Source organism: Mangifera indica, chromosome 1, assembly GCF_011075055.1.
Source record: "Mangifera indica cultivar Alphonso chromosome 1, CATAS_Mindica_2.1, whole genome shotgun sequence".
Taxonomy (NCBI): Eukaryota; Viridiplantae; Streptophyta; class Magnoliopsida; order Sapindales; family Anacardiaceae; genus Mangifera; species Mangifera indica.
In genome coordinates, this window is record NC_058137.1 from 2,095,573 (window position 1) to 2,112,089 (window position 16,517).

General features: G+C 33.0%; 2 protein-coding genes and 1 non-coding gene across 3 annotated transcripts; 1 reads left to right on the plus strand and 2 right to left on the minus strand.

The window, feature by feature from the left end:
• Positions 1-284: 284 nt before the first annotated feature.
• TRNAK-CUU lies at positions 285-357 on the minus strand. Its single transcript has one exon. It is a non-coding gene; the product is annotated as a tRNA-Lys (tRNA).
• A 1,457-nt stretch (positions 358-1,814) lies between these two features.
• On the minus strand, positions 1,815-6,206 carry LOC123224929. The gene is made up of 4 exons (XM_044648717.1): positions 6,044-6,206; positions 5,400-5,482; positions 2,968-5,187; positions 1,815-2,716 (listed from the first exon to the last, which is right to left on the minus strand). Exons 1-4 carry the CDS (start codon positions 6,204-6,206, stop codon positions 2,021-2,023), a joined length of 3,162 nt encoding a protein of 1,053 aa, XP_044504652.1. The 3' UTR covers positions 1,815-2,020.
• A 5,129-nt stretch (positions 6,207-11,335) lies between these two features.
• Positions 11,336-14,065, plus strand: LOC123218263 (probable protein phosphatase 2C 23). Its single transcript, XM_044639573.1, has 4 exons — positions 11,336-13,119; positions 13,209-13,322; positions 13,477-13,741; positions 13,839-14,065. Exons 1-4 carry the CDS (start codon positions 11,515-11,517, stop codon positions 13,952-13,954), a joined length of 2,100 nt encoding a protein of 699 aa, XP_044495508.1. The 5' UTR covers positions 11,336-11,514; the 3' UTR covers positions 13,955-14,065.
• Positions 14,066-16,517: the final 2,452 nt, after the last annotated feature.

The window sequence follows — 16,517 nt, forward strand, 5'->3', positions numbered from 1 at the left end:
TGTTGCAGACGCAATGCAAGGCCTGAAATTTATAGCGGGAAAGACTGTATCAAGAATCAAGTGTCCACATTGCATGAAAAGACGTCACTTTATTATAACTTGTTTATCCAAAAGTCCCTTCCTCGTATCTTGATGAACCGAGTCTTACGGTGGTTGGAGAATTCATATTCTAAGAAAAAGGTTGGCCTTGTTATAGCATTTTTAACAGATCAAAAGGGTTCCGGTTTGTACTTCGGATGCCTTGCTGTGCTCTTAACGCCTTGTCATCGCGCAAGAAAAGAAAACGCCCACCGTGGGGCTCGAACCCACGACCACAAGGTTAAGAGCCTTGCGCTCTACCAACTGAGCTAGACGGGCTCGTTGTTGGTACAGACTAAATTAATTTTTTAACCAGTATAGTATTATGTAAGCTCTTTATTCTGTTCTGCAGCATAATATGATTCTTACATTTTCTCACCCCCGTTTTGACTTAGGAACATTTTTTTTCATTCTTCACTTAAAATTAAATATTGTTAACTAAAAAAAATCTTCACACAATATCAAAAAATTAAATTATAATATTATTTCTAACTATTTGACTTTTCAAAATATCAACCTAAATTAACAAAAATTTAAAAAAAACTTTTAAATATTAAATTTGCATGAAAACTCGTTTGTTTTCCTTTTTTTTTTCACTTTCACTTTTTTTCTTCTTTTAAGCCTACCAAACCTTAGTTATTATTTTCACTTCCAACGATAATCCTCCTTCCACACCCACTCCTAGTATCGATATTGACATTTGTTTCTCATTTTTGTATTGATATTTTTATTTCTAACTCATTCTACATCAACAAAATCTCTAAGTTCTAACGATCAATCTCTTTGTGTCAATGTTTCTTAGTTTATCTCAATCCAACGTTGCTCATCTCATTAATATCTCCCTCTTCAGTTTCATCTAATGTCAACTTTATCATCTATTACTCATCAACTCTCAAAACTCTATGTTGCACAATTGTCACATCATCTACATTAGAAACACTTGCAATCTCTATCCGTGACATGACTTGATCTTTCTTCAACTTTGTCGCATGTCCTTGTCATTTTCAATTACCTTCACATTGTGATGAGATCAATAATGGTAAGATTCTAATTAAGTGACAACTAGGATTTTAGAGATTGAATTGCAAGTATTCAAATATGTAAAAAGGTTAAACTATTATATTTTAAATGTTTAGATGAGATTTGTAAAAAGATTATTTTTTCTAATTTTGGATAGTAAAATTACTCTTTAACCTTTATATAGTTAGTTGTTTTATTTTAAGTGGGAATATTTGATTTATGCCGCAAATGGGTGTAAAAGTACTTTTAGACAAAACCTTAGGTGAGAAAATGTACTTGACTCTTTTTCACATTATCAAGTACCTCCTTAAAAAATACAAAAGCCCCTCTTATTTATACAGGTATAAATGCTTCTAAAAAGTTGTGAATGAATTTACATTTTACTATCTTCAACAGTTTAATTATTCTGATCTTATGAGGCCCTTGTAAAAGATAACAAATTTCACATCTTCCATCCTAATTACTCACAAGGAAATAGCATTATCCAATTAAATGTTCATGTGCTCAATTTTTTGTGAAGGCATGTTGCATAGAAGGGTATCAACATAGCTTGATGCCTGGTTTGTGTTCTCATTCCTGCTTAAAAAATTGCAGATACATACATGTGCCCTTGGTCTTGGATTTGCCAAATGTTCAAACAGATAAAAAGTAATTTGCATGCAAGGTCAAGAATAAACATATGTTAACTCTTTTGACAACTAGAAAGAATCCAAATCTAGGTGAAAATGCGCTCTTCTTTTTATTCAACATCTTTTGAATAAAAGGAATATATTACACTTTTCTAACCCTGCAATATGCTAAAGAATCATATACTCTTTCATCTTTTCTGTACCCTACCTATGGCGTTGAATGTCAGCTACACGGTCAAGGAATAGATGAAATTTTGCGTAGGAAGAATTAACTGTGATCATCCAAAACATCTTCAGGAAAAGATTGCTTCCTCTATAAGTTCCTCCCAAATCAAGTCCTCGAGTTCAAGCCCGACGCTCTCAGAATCTAATTGGAGGTTCATCCACCCGTCCTCCTTGGATAGATCTTCTCTAGCAAGATAGTTCAATGAATGGTTGAGTTCCAGTCTCAGGTTCAAGTATGAATTTATATTTGTCCATACCTCCTTGAGAAGATGCTTCCCTGCTGGCATTGGATGAATGTGGCAAAGAGAAGACAGGCGCTTGGGATAGTAGCTGTATGATCTCTCATAAATGTCCATCAACGTTTCGTTGATTATGTTGAATAAAAGCGTATGATTACAACTGCCATCTTTGTTTCCGGAACATTCAAGATCAAATGGTATGCAGCCTTCAATTTCATCATATACAGAAGGATCAACTGGCTGGTAATCAGAATGCCATGTTCCAGGGGGCTCATTCCCATTGAATCCAGACAGCTTCAACACGTTTTTCACATAATCAAATTTAGCTTTATCTCTTACATCCACTTGAACAAGTGGAATGTCCATTTGTACATGGTTGCTTGGAATTCTTTCTTTCTCAAAATCCACCGTAGGGGTATACATGCCTGATTCATCACGATGATCTGTAAAAGAATCCCGTTCTCCCAAAAAGGGGTATCCTAGTTTTACTTCTGGTTTTGCATCAGTGGATCCAATTACCACAAAACATTAATTTCACCCATCAGAAACACAAAGATCACTTCAAAGATACAAAATTAAATCAGATATTTTACTTAGATAATCAAGATTGGTGCATCATCTTTCAGAATATTTTTTTGCACTAAAACGGTAAATAGTTATGAAAACCAAGTTATCCTCTTGCATACTTGTGTCTTAATCAATTCAATCTTTTAAATTGGGAAATGAACAACCTTGCTCAGTTATAAAATTAGGCTATCCTACTTGTTTATTCATGTTTTTTTTATCAGTTTATCTTTCTCTCTTGGTAGTGAGTGAGAGAGAATGTGTAATTGGTGCAGGTGATGTTGCATGAGGTAATCTAAGAAGTCACAAAGTAATATACCTTCTGAAATGAAAAAATCTACGTTGCTATCTGCAACCTCTTGAGAGTTGAAGTCAAGCATTGGGACAGGACTTGGTTCTACCACTTTAGTAGATACAGGCTTAATATCTTGATCATCATCACATGTACTGTCTTTTGACCTCAAGTTACTTGAATCATCACCAAGTTTACCTACCTCAGCATCTGCATCATTGGATGCAACTGAAATTGATCCCGCTTGATCTCCTGTAACTAGGTCTGTTTCAGTAACCTTTGTCAAGTTTTCTTGAATTTTACTTTCAGTAAGAGCATCAAACTGCGAACTATGTTTGGAAGCCACAGGCTTATCTGCCTTATTTTGTTCTTCAAAACTACCTCTGCTAGCAGCTTCATCCGCAGGAGCTACAGGCTTGATATCTTGATCATTATCACATGTACTGTCTTTTGACATCAAGTTACTCAAATCATCACCAAGTTTATCTATCTCAGCCTCTGCATTATTGCATACAACTGAAATTGATCTCACTTGATCTCGGATGACTGGGTCTGTTTCGGTAACCTTTGTCAAGTTTTCTTGAGTTTTACTTTCAGCAAGAGCATCTAACTGCGAACTATGTTTGGAAGCCACAGGCATATCTGCCTTATTTTGTTCTTCAAAACTACTTCTGCTGGCAGTTTCATCCTCAGGAGCCCTAACTAACATCCATGGAGAGGCATCAAGAGGATCCTCTCCCTGATAGAAGTAAGATTTGAGCTCAGGTAAGGAAAGAATCCTTGTCAGAGATTTTGGAGTAGTTCTAGAAAGCAAAGTCGTCTCTTCTCTTCTCAATTTTAATCCCCCAGGGACACACTGTTTGGCTTCCCTGTTGAAACTAGGCTCATACAATTGAGTGAATGTATTGAGTGTTTTATTGAGAGATGTTTTTTTAGCTAGGGGAGGTACTCTCTTGCTACTAAGGGTAGTGTGAATGCTCTCAATACCACTTGCATTACTGTCTTTACCGTCACTCTTGATAAAAGGATCTTTAAACTTATCAAAATTTTCCATTTTCAGGTCGCTAGAAAATCCCTGGCCATGAGGAATTTTATGAAGAACTGCATCCATAGCAATACGATCCCTCTCCTTTTTACTCTCTTTTATTACATGCTTTAGCTTTCGTTTGAGTTGCTTGAAATACCTGACTGCTCCTTGTTTGCTAACACTATTTTTATGTGGGGGCGAAGCTAAAGAAGAACTACTACCAGATTCATCCATTTTGTTGTCTACTTTTTGAATTCCATCTGCCCCGTGCTCGAGAGTTGTTGGCAGCATTGAGTGTTTATAAACATCTTCCTTCGACTCACGCTCATTTGAGTTTTGTGCTTGATCTACAACTTGCATCTTCCCTCCTCCTATATCATGAGAGCCAATTACATGCTTATTCTGCTTGAGATTTTTTGGTTCATATCTTTCGACCGACTGGCTAAGCAAAGGGAAAGTTTTAGACTTGGTTAATCCTCTTCTTGCACCAAGTGTTTGTCGACTGTGGAAGAGTTCAGCCAAAGGGGAGCTTGGGTCATTCAAAAGTTTTATGAAGATCTCTTTGTTCAGTTTGATTATATTTAGACTGTTCAGGAAATCCTCTACCCGGAAAAGTGATGCCTCTGTTGCAAGTTCCTTGGTATTTATCTCCAACAAAGTTTCCTTTGAGTCTTCCTGAGGATACATGTGATTTTCTTCGAGTTGAGTTTCATGCATTTTATTGATCTGATTATGCCCCAAGGCATTTTGGATAAGCATGAGTTGATGATCTTCATATGTTTCTTTGGTAAATAATTCTCTCAAGGACTTAGATAGTGGACCCTTTAAGCCTGTAGCACGGAAGTTACCATTGGTTTCATTAATGATTCCAGTACTTTCATCTTCAGATATTATTTCAGCGAGGAAATCCTCATGTAAAGGGTCTAAACGATGGATGGACAAAGTTCTTATCAGCCGTGGGCTTACAGGGCAGGTTGAACTCCGGTGAATTTGGTCCTTCCCCTTAGACACTTCTTCACTGAACAAAGATTTAATCCTAGCTGTATCAGAATTTTCGTCAGCTGGAGTTGCCTGTTCCACCTGCTCAGTCTGGAAATTCAGATTAGATACAACCTTCAGTTTTTATCATATTAATGTTGCATGTAAACATGAGATTGCTATATCAAAGTTGATGCATTTCATATCCAATCAACAGATCAAAATCCTAACGAGTAAGTAAACAAGAACCAAATACAAGCTTGCGTTGGCCCATTACAAACAATTGAAGCGCCTATAGTTGGTAAAATCAAATGCTTGATGTAGAAAATCATTATTTAATAACTTACATTATAGTTATCCTCTCTGGCATTGCTGGTTTCATGCAACTCACCTGCAGCTGATGCTTTATTATTTACTGTTTTTCCATCCCCTGCAAGAAATTGGTAGTTAAATTAACTGTAATGAAGGTTGAAGAATCAGTTCTTCAATGTTTGACCAACTGAAATTATACTGCAGATCCCAGACAGGGGATCTTGCAGATCAAGGTCCAAGACAGAAAAAAAGAAACAAGTTTACCAACTGCTTCAAACAATTTAAAAAACAAAAAGTGAGTCCCCATTATACAACTTTCCAAGATCAATCTATCTTTTATCGATTAATTGATTAGTGAGATAGAACATATCTACCGACCACAACTAGTAGTCAAAACTTACTACATTTGTCATTTGGCGTTGTTTATCAGCCAAGAACAAACAATTTCAAATAGACAACTGATTGCAAGTCGAGACTCCTGCTGCAACAAACTTATTTGCTAATTGAAATCCAGAAATCAATCTCTTTTGCAACCAGTAAATTTCATGTTTCAATGCACACATTATGGTACTACAATAGTAGCTATATACGCCAGAAATTTTAAATTTTTAATGGAGTTTTTTTTTTTTTTGGGTAAGTAGAAATATGAATAAATTTAAATAGAGCTAGAGTTGCTCACCCCTGTGCCGTTTATTACCACCATGCTTCCAGTGTGGAAGCCTTTTCTTGACATGTCTCCACTCATGATGATCAAGCATGTTAAGTACAATACCCCACAGCCATCTCGGATGACTATTAGGCAAAGATACGCAAGCGCGTTTCTTGTGTTTATTTTTCCCCATCGCTCGAAATAAGGTTCACCTTTAATTTCCAACCACCTGCCTAACTCACAAATGACTTAAGCGGCAACCACAACCTTGTCAAACCTGATAAGTCACATGCACATATCAACCAAACAAGCACCAAAACGCCAAATCTTAATTTTGACATCTCTGCATACAAGCAATCAGGAATTAACAGCCTCTGAGTATTAACATTGAAATGCTTATTACAAATAGAACATTTCAGCAAAAATATATTCCAAGAAATCTCAAATTAATCAGTTAACCACATTGTCATTTTAACACTAAGCTTGTGGTCAATTAAACATTCATTGCAAATTCTACATCTTTAATGCAAATTTTCACACACAAATTCCGTCTCCTGTATTTCAATTATTGATCAGAAGAATCAATTAGAAAACTCACCAGAAAATAACAAAAATTGGAAACTTCTAATTTCATATCCCGCCATAACCAAAAAGAATGAAGAATCAAAATCATACCTTTGGAAAGAGAATCGTTGCCGAATCACAGCCGTTAATCCTGTACGCTTCCATGCAAAGCAAGAAAGGCGTAGAGAAAAATCAAAAGAGACAAATTAATTAATAAAAAGCTCAAAAGAAAACAGAGATTTGCTTTTCCTTGCATGAAACAAGAAAAAATAGAAGCAGCTTCAGGATTTGGATTTGATTGTTGCCTGGCTCCTGATTTTCATTCTATCTTTTATTAGAATTAGTTACTTCCCGCCATTTCCTCCTCTTCGTGGTTATTTATGACTTTGGATAAAATATAATTAGACTTTGCTAGTTTTTTAAACAAGTTCAAATTTTTTATGGACTAAATTTATTTAAAATATTTATTATTTTAAATTAGATTATAATCTATCAGTCTAAATTCTATCCCTTTTTTCTTTCCAATTTTATTGAATGATGAATAAAAAACATAATTCTATTATAATTTTATTTTCTAAAAATAATTATTTTTTATTAGAACCCATTTATGTTGCAGAAACTTAATGAAATGTTCTAGTTCACCGTTCAATAAAATTTGTAAAATATTTATTTAAATCACATAAATATAGAATATAATAATAGTAAATTTTAATATATTGATATACTAAATATTTTGTCTATTTGAGTTCAAACACACATTAACAATTTTTTTTTTATAATTTAATATAATAAATCAAACTATCAAATACAACCCTTTAATATCTAACATAATCCAAAAATATCAAACACGTTAAAAAAATGGGTCCACCCCACACAGTGTCTAACATGTAAATGACCATATGACCATAAATATTTAACTTTTGTGAAACTTTCCTAATAGGTCTTATGGTAGTTGCCAATAATCTCTTTATATGTGATATCATAATTGTATTAAAATTGTGCGATGTTATTGGATTATACCAACCAAAAAAAGAGGTGGATTGGTGGTGAAAATTATAACCGATGTGTAAATTTATTATCGAAATTACACTAAAGAAGTGAGATTCGTTGATTGCATCTCTTTTGGTGCAATTCTATTACAAGTGAGATTTACGAGTACGATTTCAGTTATTGACACATATTTTAGTAAGATCCGGTAGTCTATGTTTGCATTTTTTTTTTTTTTTGAAAAGGGAAATAACATTTTGATGTTTTATCGTTAGGGTTTTTTTTTTTAATATAATTGAAGATTTTGGGTGAGTATTTTTAGCTTACAAATTCATTAGACGAGTAATATTATATATATTTATTTTGAGTATATAAATGTATATTTATATATGTCATCATATGATTGAGTGTTATTTTATCTTTAATTCAAAATCATTCAATTATATGATGATAAATATAATTATGTATATATTTTTATACTTATATAGATATACATGGTTTTATTGTATGTTAAAATATGAATTTATCCATAATCTTTTATAAATATTCTCAAATCACACATCATAAATGAATATATTTTTATCTTCTTTGATATATGCAATATTCTTTTTTATTTTTTAGGCCAAATGATTATTTTCCACCCGAGGTTTTGATGCAAACTAAATTATTCATCTATTAACTATCGAAAATCTAATTATTCACTAATCTATTAAATTTCACTATTATTGTTAAAAATAAATTTTTATTAAAAATTTTTATTTAAACTCATATTTTAGAATTACTCTCAAATTTTAAAATTTTTATTTTTGCCTCTTAACCTCATTATTTTTAGGTTTAAAAATTGACTTTTCCCTCCCCAAACCTAGGATTGCAAAACTATATTATTTTTCCCATAGCACCCCCCCGCCCCTCCAAAGTTTTAGAAAACGTCCCTATTCTCCCTAAGGTTTCCAGATCTTTCTCTTCAACAACCAATTGCCATCATTGACTATCTACTCTCTCCCTCCCGCCTTTCCAATCTCTCTCTTTTCATCCTCTAGTTATCTTCATCTCTAACAAAGACAAATTGTCTTTCTTTATGGTTTCAAATTGCTTCATCATCCATCATCCATTGTCTTCCTTTGTGTGTCGTCCTTCACCTTCCTTTGTCCGTCATCATTAGCAGTCATTTATTGTTAATGGTAGAAATCAATGACATTTAGAGGTAGAAGCACTGGAGAGGGAGAAAGAGATCAATGGCAATAGAGAAACTCACTGGAAAATCAAGAAAAAAAAATTAAAACCCTAGGAGGAAATTGTCACTTTTCAAATTTTGGGTGAAAGAACATTTATTAGATTTTTAAACCTAGAGGAAAAATATGATAAATTTTTAATTTTTTAAATATCTTAATAAAAAACAATTTTACTCTTATCAACAACAGTAAAATTTAACAAATATGTGAATATTTAAATTTTCAATAATTGGTAAGTAAAAAATTGAGTTTACATTAAACCTTGGATAAGAAATAGTCATTTGGCCTTTTTTCTTTAATTTTTCTTTGAAAACCCTATTTAAAACACATAGAAAAGGAGAGGAGAGGGGACCAAAAAACTTGTGAAAGAGAGTTCATATTAGACACTAAAATATCATTATAATTTTATTATAATTTACATCAATCAATAATTATATTGTCAATATATCAATTTTGACCGTTAAACTGAATCATATTAAAAATAATGTGTTCTATTTATCTACGTCTTTTTTCTCAATAATAAACACATCAAAATCATTTCATATTATAATCACGGCTATATTGCTATTTCGGTCTATTTTATACAAATTTCAAAATTACGGATATTATCCCTAACAAAATGTTTTCAATACATTATAACTATAGAACATAATCAAACCCGGATGTGTCTCTTTTTAAATTCCCTCTAACAGTTTAAAAAAAAAATCAAAAAGTATAGAAAAGTTAGGGAAAATAGTCAAAGCAATGGGTTTCTGATTTTGCTCGTGTAAGGCATGGTGGAAAGAAGTTAAAACATTCTGGAAGTTGTGGAATAATATTATTTATTATTAGTAAGGGATTTTGATTAATTTGTAAAATTATTTATTCATCCTAATAACGACAATTAAAGTTGGTCAAAGGTCAAATTCAAATATACAAAAGATTAAAAATGGGAAGAAGATGTTAATCTTCCCTCATCGTTTTAGTCATAAAAAATAAGCAAAAGAAAAAATAAAAGACAGCGTGAAAGAAAGGCTTAAATTTTTGCCATTCCGTTACTTACAAAGAATGTAAAATTCTAAACAATAATATTACGTATATCTATTTTTGAGTATATATAAAAGATATATTATTATATGATTAGATAATATTTTATTTTTAATTCAAAATTATCTAATTATTTAATAATATATATTAAATATATATATTTATTTGTATATTTAAAATAAATACACTTAATTTTATTAAATCCTAAAAATAAATACAAATCCATTGTATGTGTTTTGCACGTTGAGCCACAACAAGTTACACATGTAAACCAGCTAATATTCTGTTTTTCACTTTATAATACAGCACACCAAAATTGTCCCAAATGTTCAAACTTTGAATATTAATGCAGACTCGATTTTGGGCTTTAAAAAAAAAAAAATTCAATGTAAAAATATTATAAAAGAGAAAAGATATTTCAAATCTTTTTTGTGTGTAATTAATTTCACTATGTGGTTTTCTTTTCTTTTTCTTAAAATTTTACAAATTTAATTTTAAAAAAGTATTTATAAGATGCACACATAGACCTAGAGTTTTGGTTTAGAATCCTAATGTATCTTATTTTTATAATTCTATTGTCACATATTTGCGAGTACCATATTGGCGCCTCCAATTTCGAAAATGAGGGATAATCATGCCGGAAATGGACATTTCTATGGTGCATAGCCATTTGGAAGGGATCAGGATCTCTAACGATATTGTTAGAAGAATATTGTAGTTTTGTTGATGGGAATAGGAGATGATAACATAAGAAGTCTATGGCTTGTATTGGTGAGCTATCGAGTGTAAAATAAGGGCATTGATGGTGTTGTCGAGGAACCATCCTCCATTCAATGGATTAAGGCGGTGATGATATTAGTTAGACTTTCAATAACATCTTTTAATTATACTTCCATGTCAAACATTGTTGATTATACTCTAATTGTGAGGATAAGTGGAACCTTAACAACATATTAAAATGTTTTGATTTACTGTTTGAGAATTTACGTTCACTTATATTATTCTCATCTTTGAAAAATTTTAGAAAAAAAATTATAATTTTATATATAAATAATAATATATTATTTTAAAAATAAAATTATATTTAATTATATAATAATATATATTATTTTTACGTAAAATTATTCTCGGGAAGTTGTGTACATGATCTAATGAAATAAATTACTCAGTGGTGGCTAAAATAGTAAATACCTAGGGTGCGAGTGAGGTGCGTACATTTTCTTGAAAAGGCGAGAGAGAATGTCCGCACAACAGGTTTTATTTTTTATCATTAAAAAAATCAAAGTAATGAACACCTGAAATCTGATGAGCTGTACCTCCGTCAGACCCAATGAGTTATTGAGTTAGTCATAAATTCATTAATATGAATAAATCCCACCTTTGACATTTGATGTCCCTACAATTTAATAACCATTTTCCTTCACGCGCTTTCCCAAAATTTAAAGTCAACTCCCATCACTTCCCGCATAAATTCTAAATTAAATTGAAATAACATTTCAAAATTAAACCAAAACTCAAGAAGTCAACTTCTTCTTCCCTTCTCTTTCTCTCTCTCTCAACGTAATAAAGTTGAAAGTTGAAACCCAAAGTACAGAGAAGTCAGAAACAGAACAAAACCATCCTATGAAAGAACCAATCTTGTTTTTCTTCTAATACTCGAAGCGCTTCATTTTGTCTTTTGTTTTCTTTTTAATGGGTAACGGAGTTGCAAAACTTGGCCACTGCTTCACCGGCCACGTGTCACGCCGTCACGACATCGCCGTCATTTTAGGGGATCCATTGGACGGGGGACTGGGTCACTCCTTCTGTTACGTTCCGTCCGAACAGCTTCGTCTTTATTCCTCCAAAGTCCATTCCGAGTTCTCTACAAACAACGTCCTGCAAACGACGCCGTTTTTCCACTCAATCTCCGGCGCCTCAGTCAGTGCTAACGTGTCAACCCAGACTCTATCAATGGCTCTGGTCGAATCATGTCCGTACAACACCTCCTCCATTGATCGGGCCTCCACTTTCGAGAGCTCCGATTCTTTCGCTTCTCTTCCTCTCCAGCCCGTCCCCCGTAGCTCGTTCCAATCCGGTTCGGGTGCTTCCCTGATAGGGTCCGGCCCGATCGAGAGAGGCTTCTTGTCGGGTCCTATCGAGCGCGGGTTTGTATCTGGACCCATCGATCGCGGGGTGTATTCCGGGCCGATGGTTGATAAAGAAAAAGATTGTGACAATAATAAGTTGCAGAGAAGCTTATCTCAAAATAATATTAAAGAAAACTCCCAGAAACAAAGATTAATGAAGGTTTTCAAGAGAGTGTTATCGATTTCTCATACTAATAAATCGTGTAAACGGGCTAAAGAAATGGATTCAGAGAGAAACAATGAGAGTGTGAACGGGAGTTCCATTGCTGCGAGCAGTAACATGAGCTTGAACAATGAAGGCGGTGTTATTGTTGAAGACAATGACGATGACTTTTCATTGAAAAGTCAAAATCTTCAGTGGGCACAAGGGAAAGCCGGTGAGGATCGAGTTCATATTGTGCTATCAGAGAAACACGGTTGGGTTTTTGTTGGGATATATGACGGATTCAACGGTCCTGATGCTCCTGATTATTTGCTTAATAATTTATACGCTGCTGTTCACAAGGAACTAAAGGGGTTACTATGGAATGAAAAGCTTGAATCCACCGGGAATTCACTGAGTTCAATTGAGGCGTCCTCTTTATTTGATAAATTAAATCAATTCCAGATTGATAAGGAGAACAATCATCCTTTGGGAAACAGTGTAATAGATGAGAATTCAAGGGGAAAAAAGAAAAAAAATGGCATAGCGATGGCGGAGAAATGGGAGGAGAATCAAAAGAGGTGGAGGTGTGAATGGGATAGGGAAAGGCTAGAACTTGATAGAAAGTCGAAGGAAAAATCAAACTGTGAAGGGACAAACGGGGTCAACCATTCGGATGTCCTGAAGGCGCTCTCACTTGCCTTGAAGAAGACAGAGGACTCGTTTTTGGAGGTTGCAGATTTGATGGTGAGGGAGAATCCTGAATTAGCTTTGATGGGTTCTTGTGTTTTGGTTATGCTGATGAAGGGAGAGGATGTGTATTTGATGAATGTTGGGGATAGCAGGGCGGTTCTTGCAAAGAAACTCGAGCCTAATATCGGATTAGGGAGGCAGCGGAAGGACTTGGAACGAATCAAGGAGGAAACTATGCATGATCTTGAAACATTTGATGATGGCGAAATCGATAGATTGAATAACTTGACCTCCATTCAGCTCACAATTGATCACAGCACTTATGTGGAGGAGGTGATTTTCTTTTCTTAAGACAAATATTTTGTAATATGTTCTCAGTTGTTTAGTTTCACAAGAACTAAAATGGCCCGCTGATATTTCAGGAAGTCTGCAGAATTAAGAAAGAACACCCAGATGATGATTCTGCAGTAATGAATGACAGGGTGAAAGGTTATTTGAAGGTCACTCGTGCGTTTGGGGCTGGATTTCTCAAACAGGTATTCATAAATTCTAAACTTGTTATTCCTATGAATGATCTTAACAATCTTGCAAGGTATAAAATTGTCCAAAATTTGTCAACAGAAAGTGAAAGAAGCCTGATTGTTTCAATAGGATTCACAAGGCCTAATTATCTTTGGTTTTTCTGGGCAGCCAAAGTGGAATGATGCACTTCTTGAGATGTTTAGAATCGATTACATAGGAACTTCTCCATACATCACTTGTTTGCCTTGGCTCTGTCATCATCGACTCAGCCCCAGGGACAAGTTCTTGATATTGTCATCTGATGGACTCTATCAGTACTTCACCAACGAAGAAGCTGTCTCCGAAGTTGAGTTATTCATCGCTGCATTTCCAGAAGGAGATCCTGCACAACATCTCATCGAAGAAGTACTATTTCGCGCAGCAAAGAAAGCCGGTAAGTATATGAACTAAATGAAAAAACGAGACAAAACAAGCTTATCAGACAATGTGACACAGTCATTCTAAAGAAGGGATTTTTTTTTACAATGTAGGTATTGACTTCCATGAGCTGCTTGAAATCCCACAAGGGGATCGTCGAAGATACCATGACGATGTTACTGTCATCGTAATTTCATTCGAGGGAAGAATATGGCGATCATCCGTGTAAATAGAGATACCTTATAGAACAAAGAAATACAAATTCATACAGGTTGGACTGGTTTTTTTGTTCATCTTTTTACCTTGATATAATTATAAATATATTCTCCCCATTTTTTCCCATCATGTTCTGCATAAAAATGATCAATCAGTTGGCTTAACCGTTCATCTTTCTGAGGAAGGCAAAGCAATGATGTAATGTCTTGCATTATTTTTGGTTACCAAATGAAGCAAACTATTCAAGTTTAGTTTCATTATGAATTCATTATTAAATTAAAGAAGATTAATTGAGAGATTAATATAAATAAAGATAACTTAAGCAATAGTTTTTCTGGGTTCCTTCAAGTGGGTTCTCCACTAAACGATGCCTTAACGCGCAACAAACACGTCATTTCATGAGTAGGTATCAACTTAATTAGATTAATGTATTAATCTTCCAGAAACTAGGTCTCGAGGTCAATCTTCAAACACGGCATAGAGTAAGAGTGCGCCTTGCTATGATGGCGATAGTCAATTGGTGGCATCATTTTGTTGCTAATACCACGGTTTTCATACCGTGAACCAAATCCAGCTCAAACAATTCGAGGCCAATTTAAATGAAAAACGATTCAATTCAAGTTTATCAGTTAAAATTAAAGATGATTTATATAAAAATAGTTTAATTCTGTTTGGTTTAAAATCAATTCAAATTTATAATTCTAGTTCATAACTTAATTTCAGAGTTTGAATTCGTAATTAATAGATAAAATGGTATCGTTTTATTTAATAATGAGTAAAATAATATTATTTTGTTAATAAATTTTAAACACGAATCAAAAATTCAAATTAAACTGAGTTAAACTTTTCTTTAATTCAAGTTTGACTTGGTCTAAAAAATGTATTAACTTTCCTAAAATGAATTTAGCTTTGAACCAAACAAATTTGAGTCAAACTAAACTAAATTAAGTTGATTTTTGAGATCACATTAACTCAATTCAAATCTAACCTTATATACTCAGATGTCGTCTTGGTGAAAGACCAATTTGGGTCAACCTTACGAGAATTAACCATTGGGACCACCATTGAATTGTTTAGGGGTAATCTTGTCTCTTTTGTTTTTTTACCTGAGGCCAAACAATATATTAGGGGTGAATTTGTCGTTTTTATTTTGTGCAGGGACCACACTAATAGTTTCCCAAGAGAATATAAGTCTTACGCATTGTCTATTACTCAATCCAATTCCAAACCCCCATTTTCTTCTTCTTGATTTTAAATTTTAGTCTTGAGAGCTCAGACTCTTTTGACATTTTAGAAAAGGTCAGCAGCTGATTACTTGGGTTAATTTTCAAACCTTCAAATTTCAAAATCTTGGTTTCCCAATCAATATTCCTTTCTCAAGTAAAGAAACGGATGTAATATCTGACCATGACTGAAAGAGATATTTAATATCTATCTTGGACTTGGCACATTTCTAAGAATGATCTTTAGGAGTATTTCTACATCATTGAAAACGTTTTCAATACTGAAATGGGGGGGTTTTGTGTTCGTTTTGCCGACTTTAGTTGGGTCAAAAAAGTATAAAAAATAAAACTCAACTGTTCCAATAAAAGATCCTGAATGAAGATGATCTTCATGAAGATGGGTAGGTTTTTATAATATTAAATTAAATGAAACTGTTGAGGTAAAGAGACAAGACAAGACAAGGTACATGCGCACAACTTTTTTAATACAACCTGTGTTGTTTTTAAGCAAAGAAATCTTATTTGATATGACCCATCATTTTTAATTTAAATCAAACATATTCAACAGGAAAGATTTTGATTAATAATCGTTTTTATAATTATTATATTAAATATATTAATAATTTAATTTTAATATATTATTAATAAATTTTAAATTCATCACTAATAACTTTTAAATTCATATTTTTTAATTTAAATTTATTATACTAAATAGATACAATTTAGGATTAATAATCGATTTTATAATAATTATATTAAACAAATAAAATTTTAAATTAATTATCGATCTTATAACTATTATATTAAATAAGTCAATAATTTAATTTTAATATATCGTTTAAAGATTTCAAAGTTATACTTTTTTGTTTGACGATCTCCATATTTCTCATTCAAACTATTATTTTAAAATTTTTTTAATATAATTTATTTTATGATGAGAAATTTTACTCAAACCGATCTACCTCTTCGAGATTAATTTAATTATATTGAATACATAAAATATTGAATCTAATTACTGATTCTATAATTATAAATTATTACATGGGATAATTCAATAATTTAATTTTAATATAATATCTAGGGTTCTCCAAGTCACACTTCCTTAACGCCGTTTGGGGATTATGTATTTAGTTATTCAAGCTATCGTGGGACTCTTTTCAATACAATTTTAGTTCAAACTAATTTTATTGGCAATTTAAAGCTAACCCGATTTTTATTTTGAAGCTTGTCATTATCAGAAACCATTGATGGAAAACAGTGGATGGTGATGGTGATGGTCCAGCTACTTGTGTAGATTGTAAGGTATTTTGAGGACTTTTATGCAGATTCTGTAGGATTAGTTAGCCTTTGAAC

Bases quoted from the DNA above. Each gene is read 5' to 3' on its own strand.
- LOC123224929 (XM_044648717.1), bottom strand. From the start codon at position 6,206: ATGGGGAAAAATAAACACAAGAAACGCGCTTGCGTATCTTTGCCTAAT. The intron at 5,483-6,043 runs GTGAGCAACTCT...AATTTCTTGCAG, and splicing joins TGGTAATAAACGGCACAGGG to GGGATGGAAAAACAGTAAAT. The intron at 2,717-2,967 runs ACATGAATAAAC...TGAAATTAATGT, and splicing joins AAGATAAACTGATAAAAAAA to TTTGTGGTAATTGGATCCAC.
- LOC123218263 (XM_044639573.1), top strand. From the start codon at position 11,515: ATGGGTAACGGAGTTGCAAAACTTGGCCACTGCTTCACCGGCCACGTG. The intron at 13,120-13,208 runs GTGATTTTCTTT...CTGATATTTCAG, and splicing joins ACAGCACTTATGTGGAGGAG to GAAGTCTGCAGAATTAAGAA. The intron at 13,323-13,476 runs GTATTCATAAAT...TTTTCTGGGCAG, and splicing joins GGGCTGGATTTCTCAAACAG to CCAAAGTGGAATGATGCACT.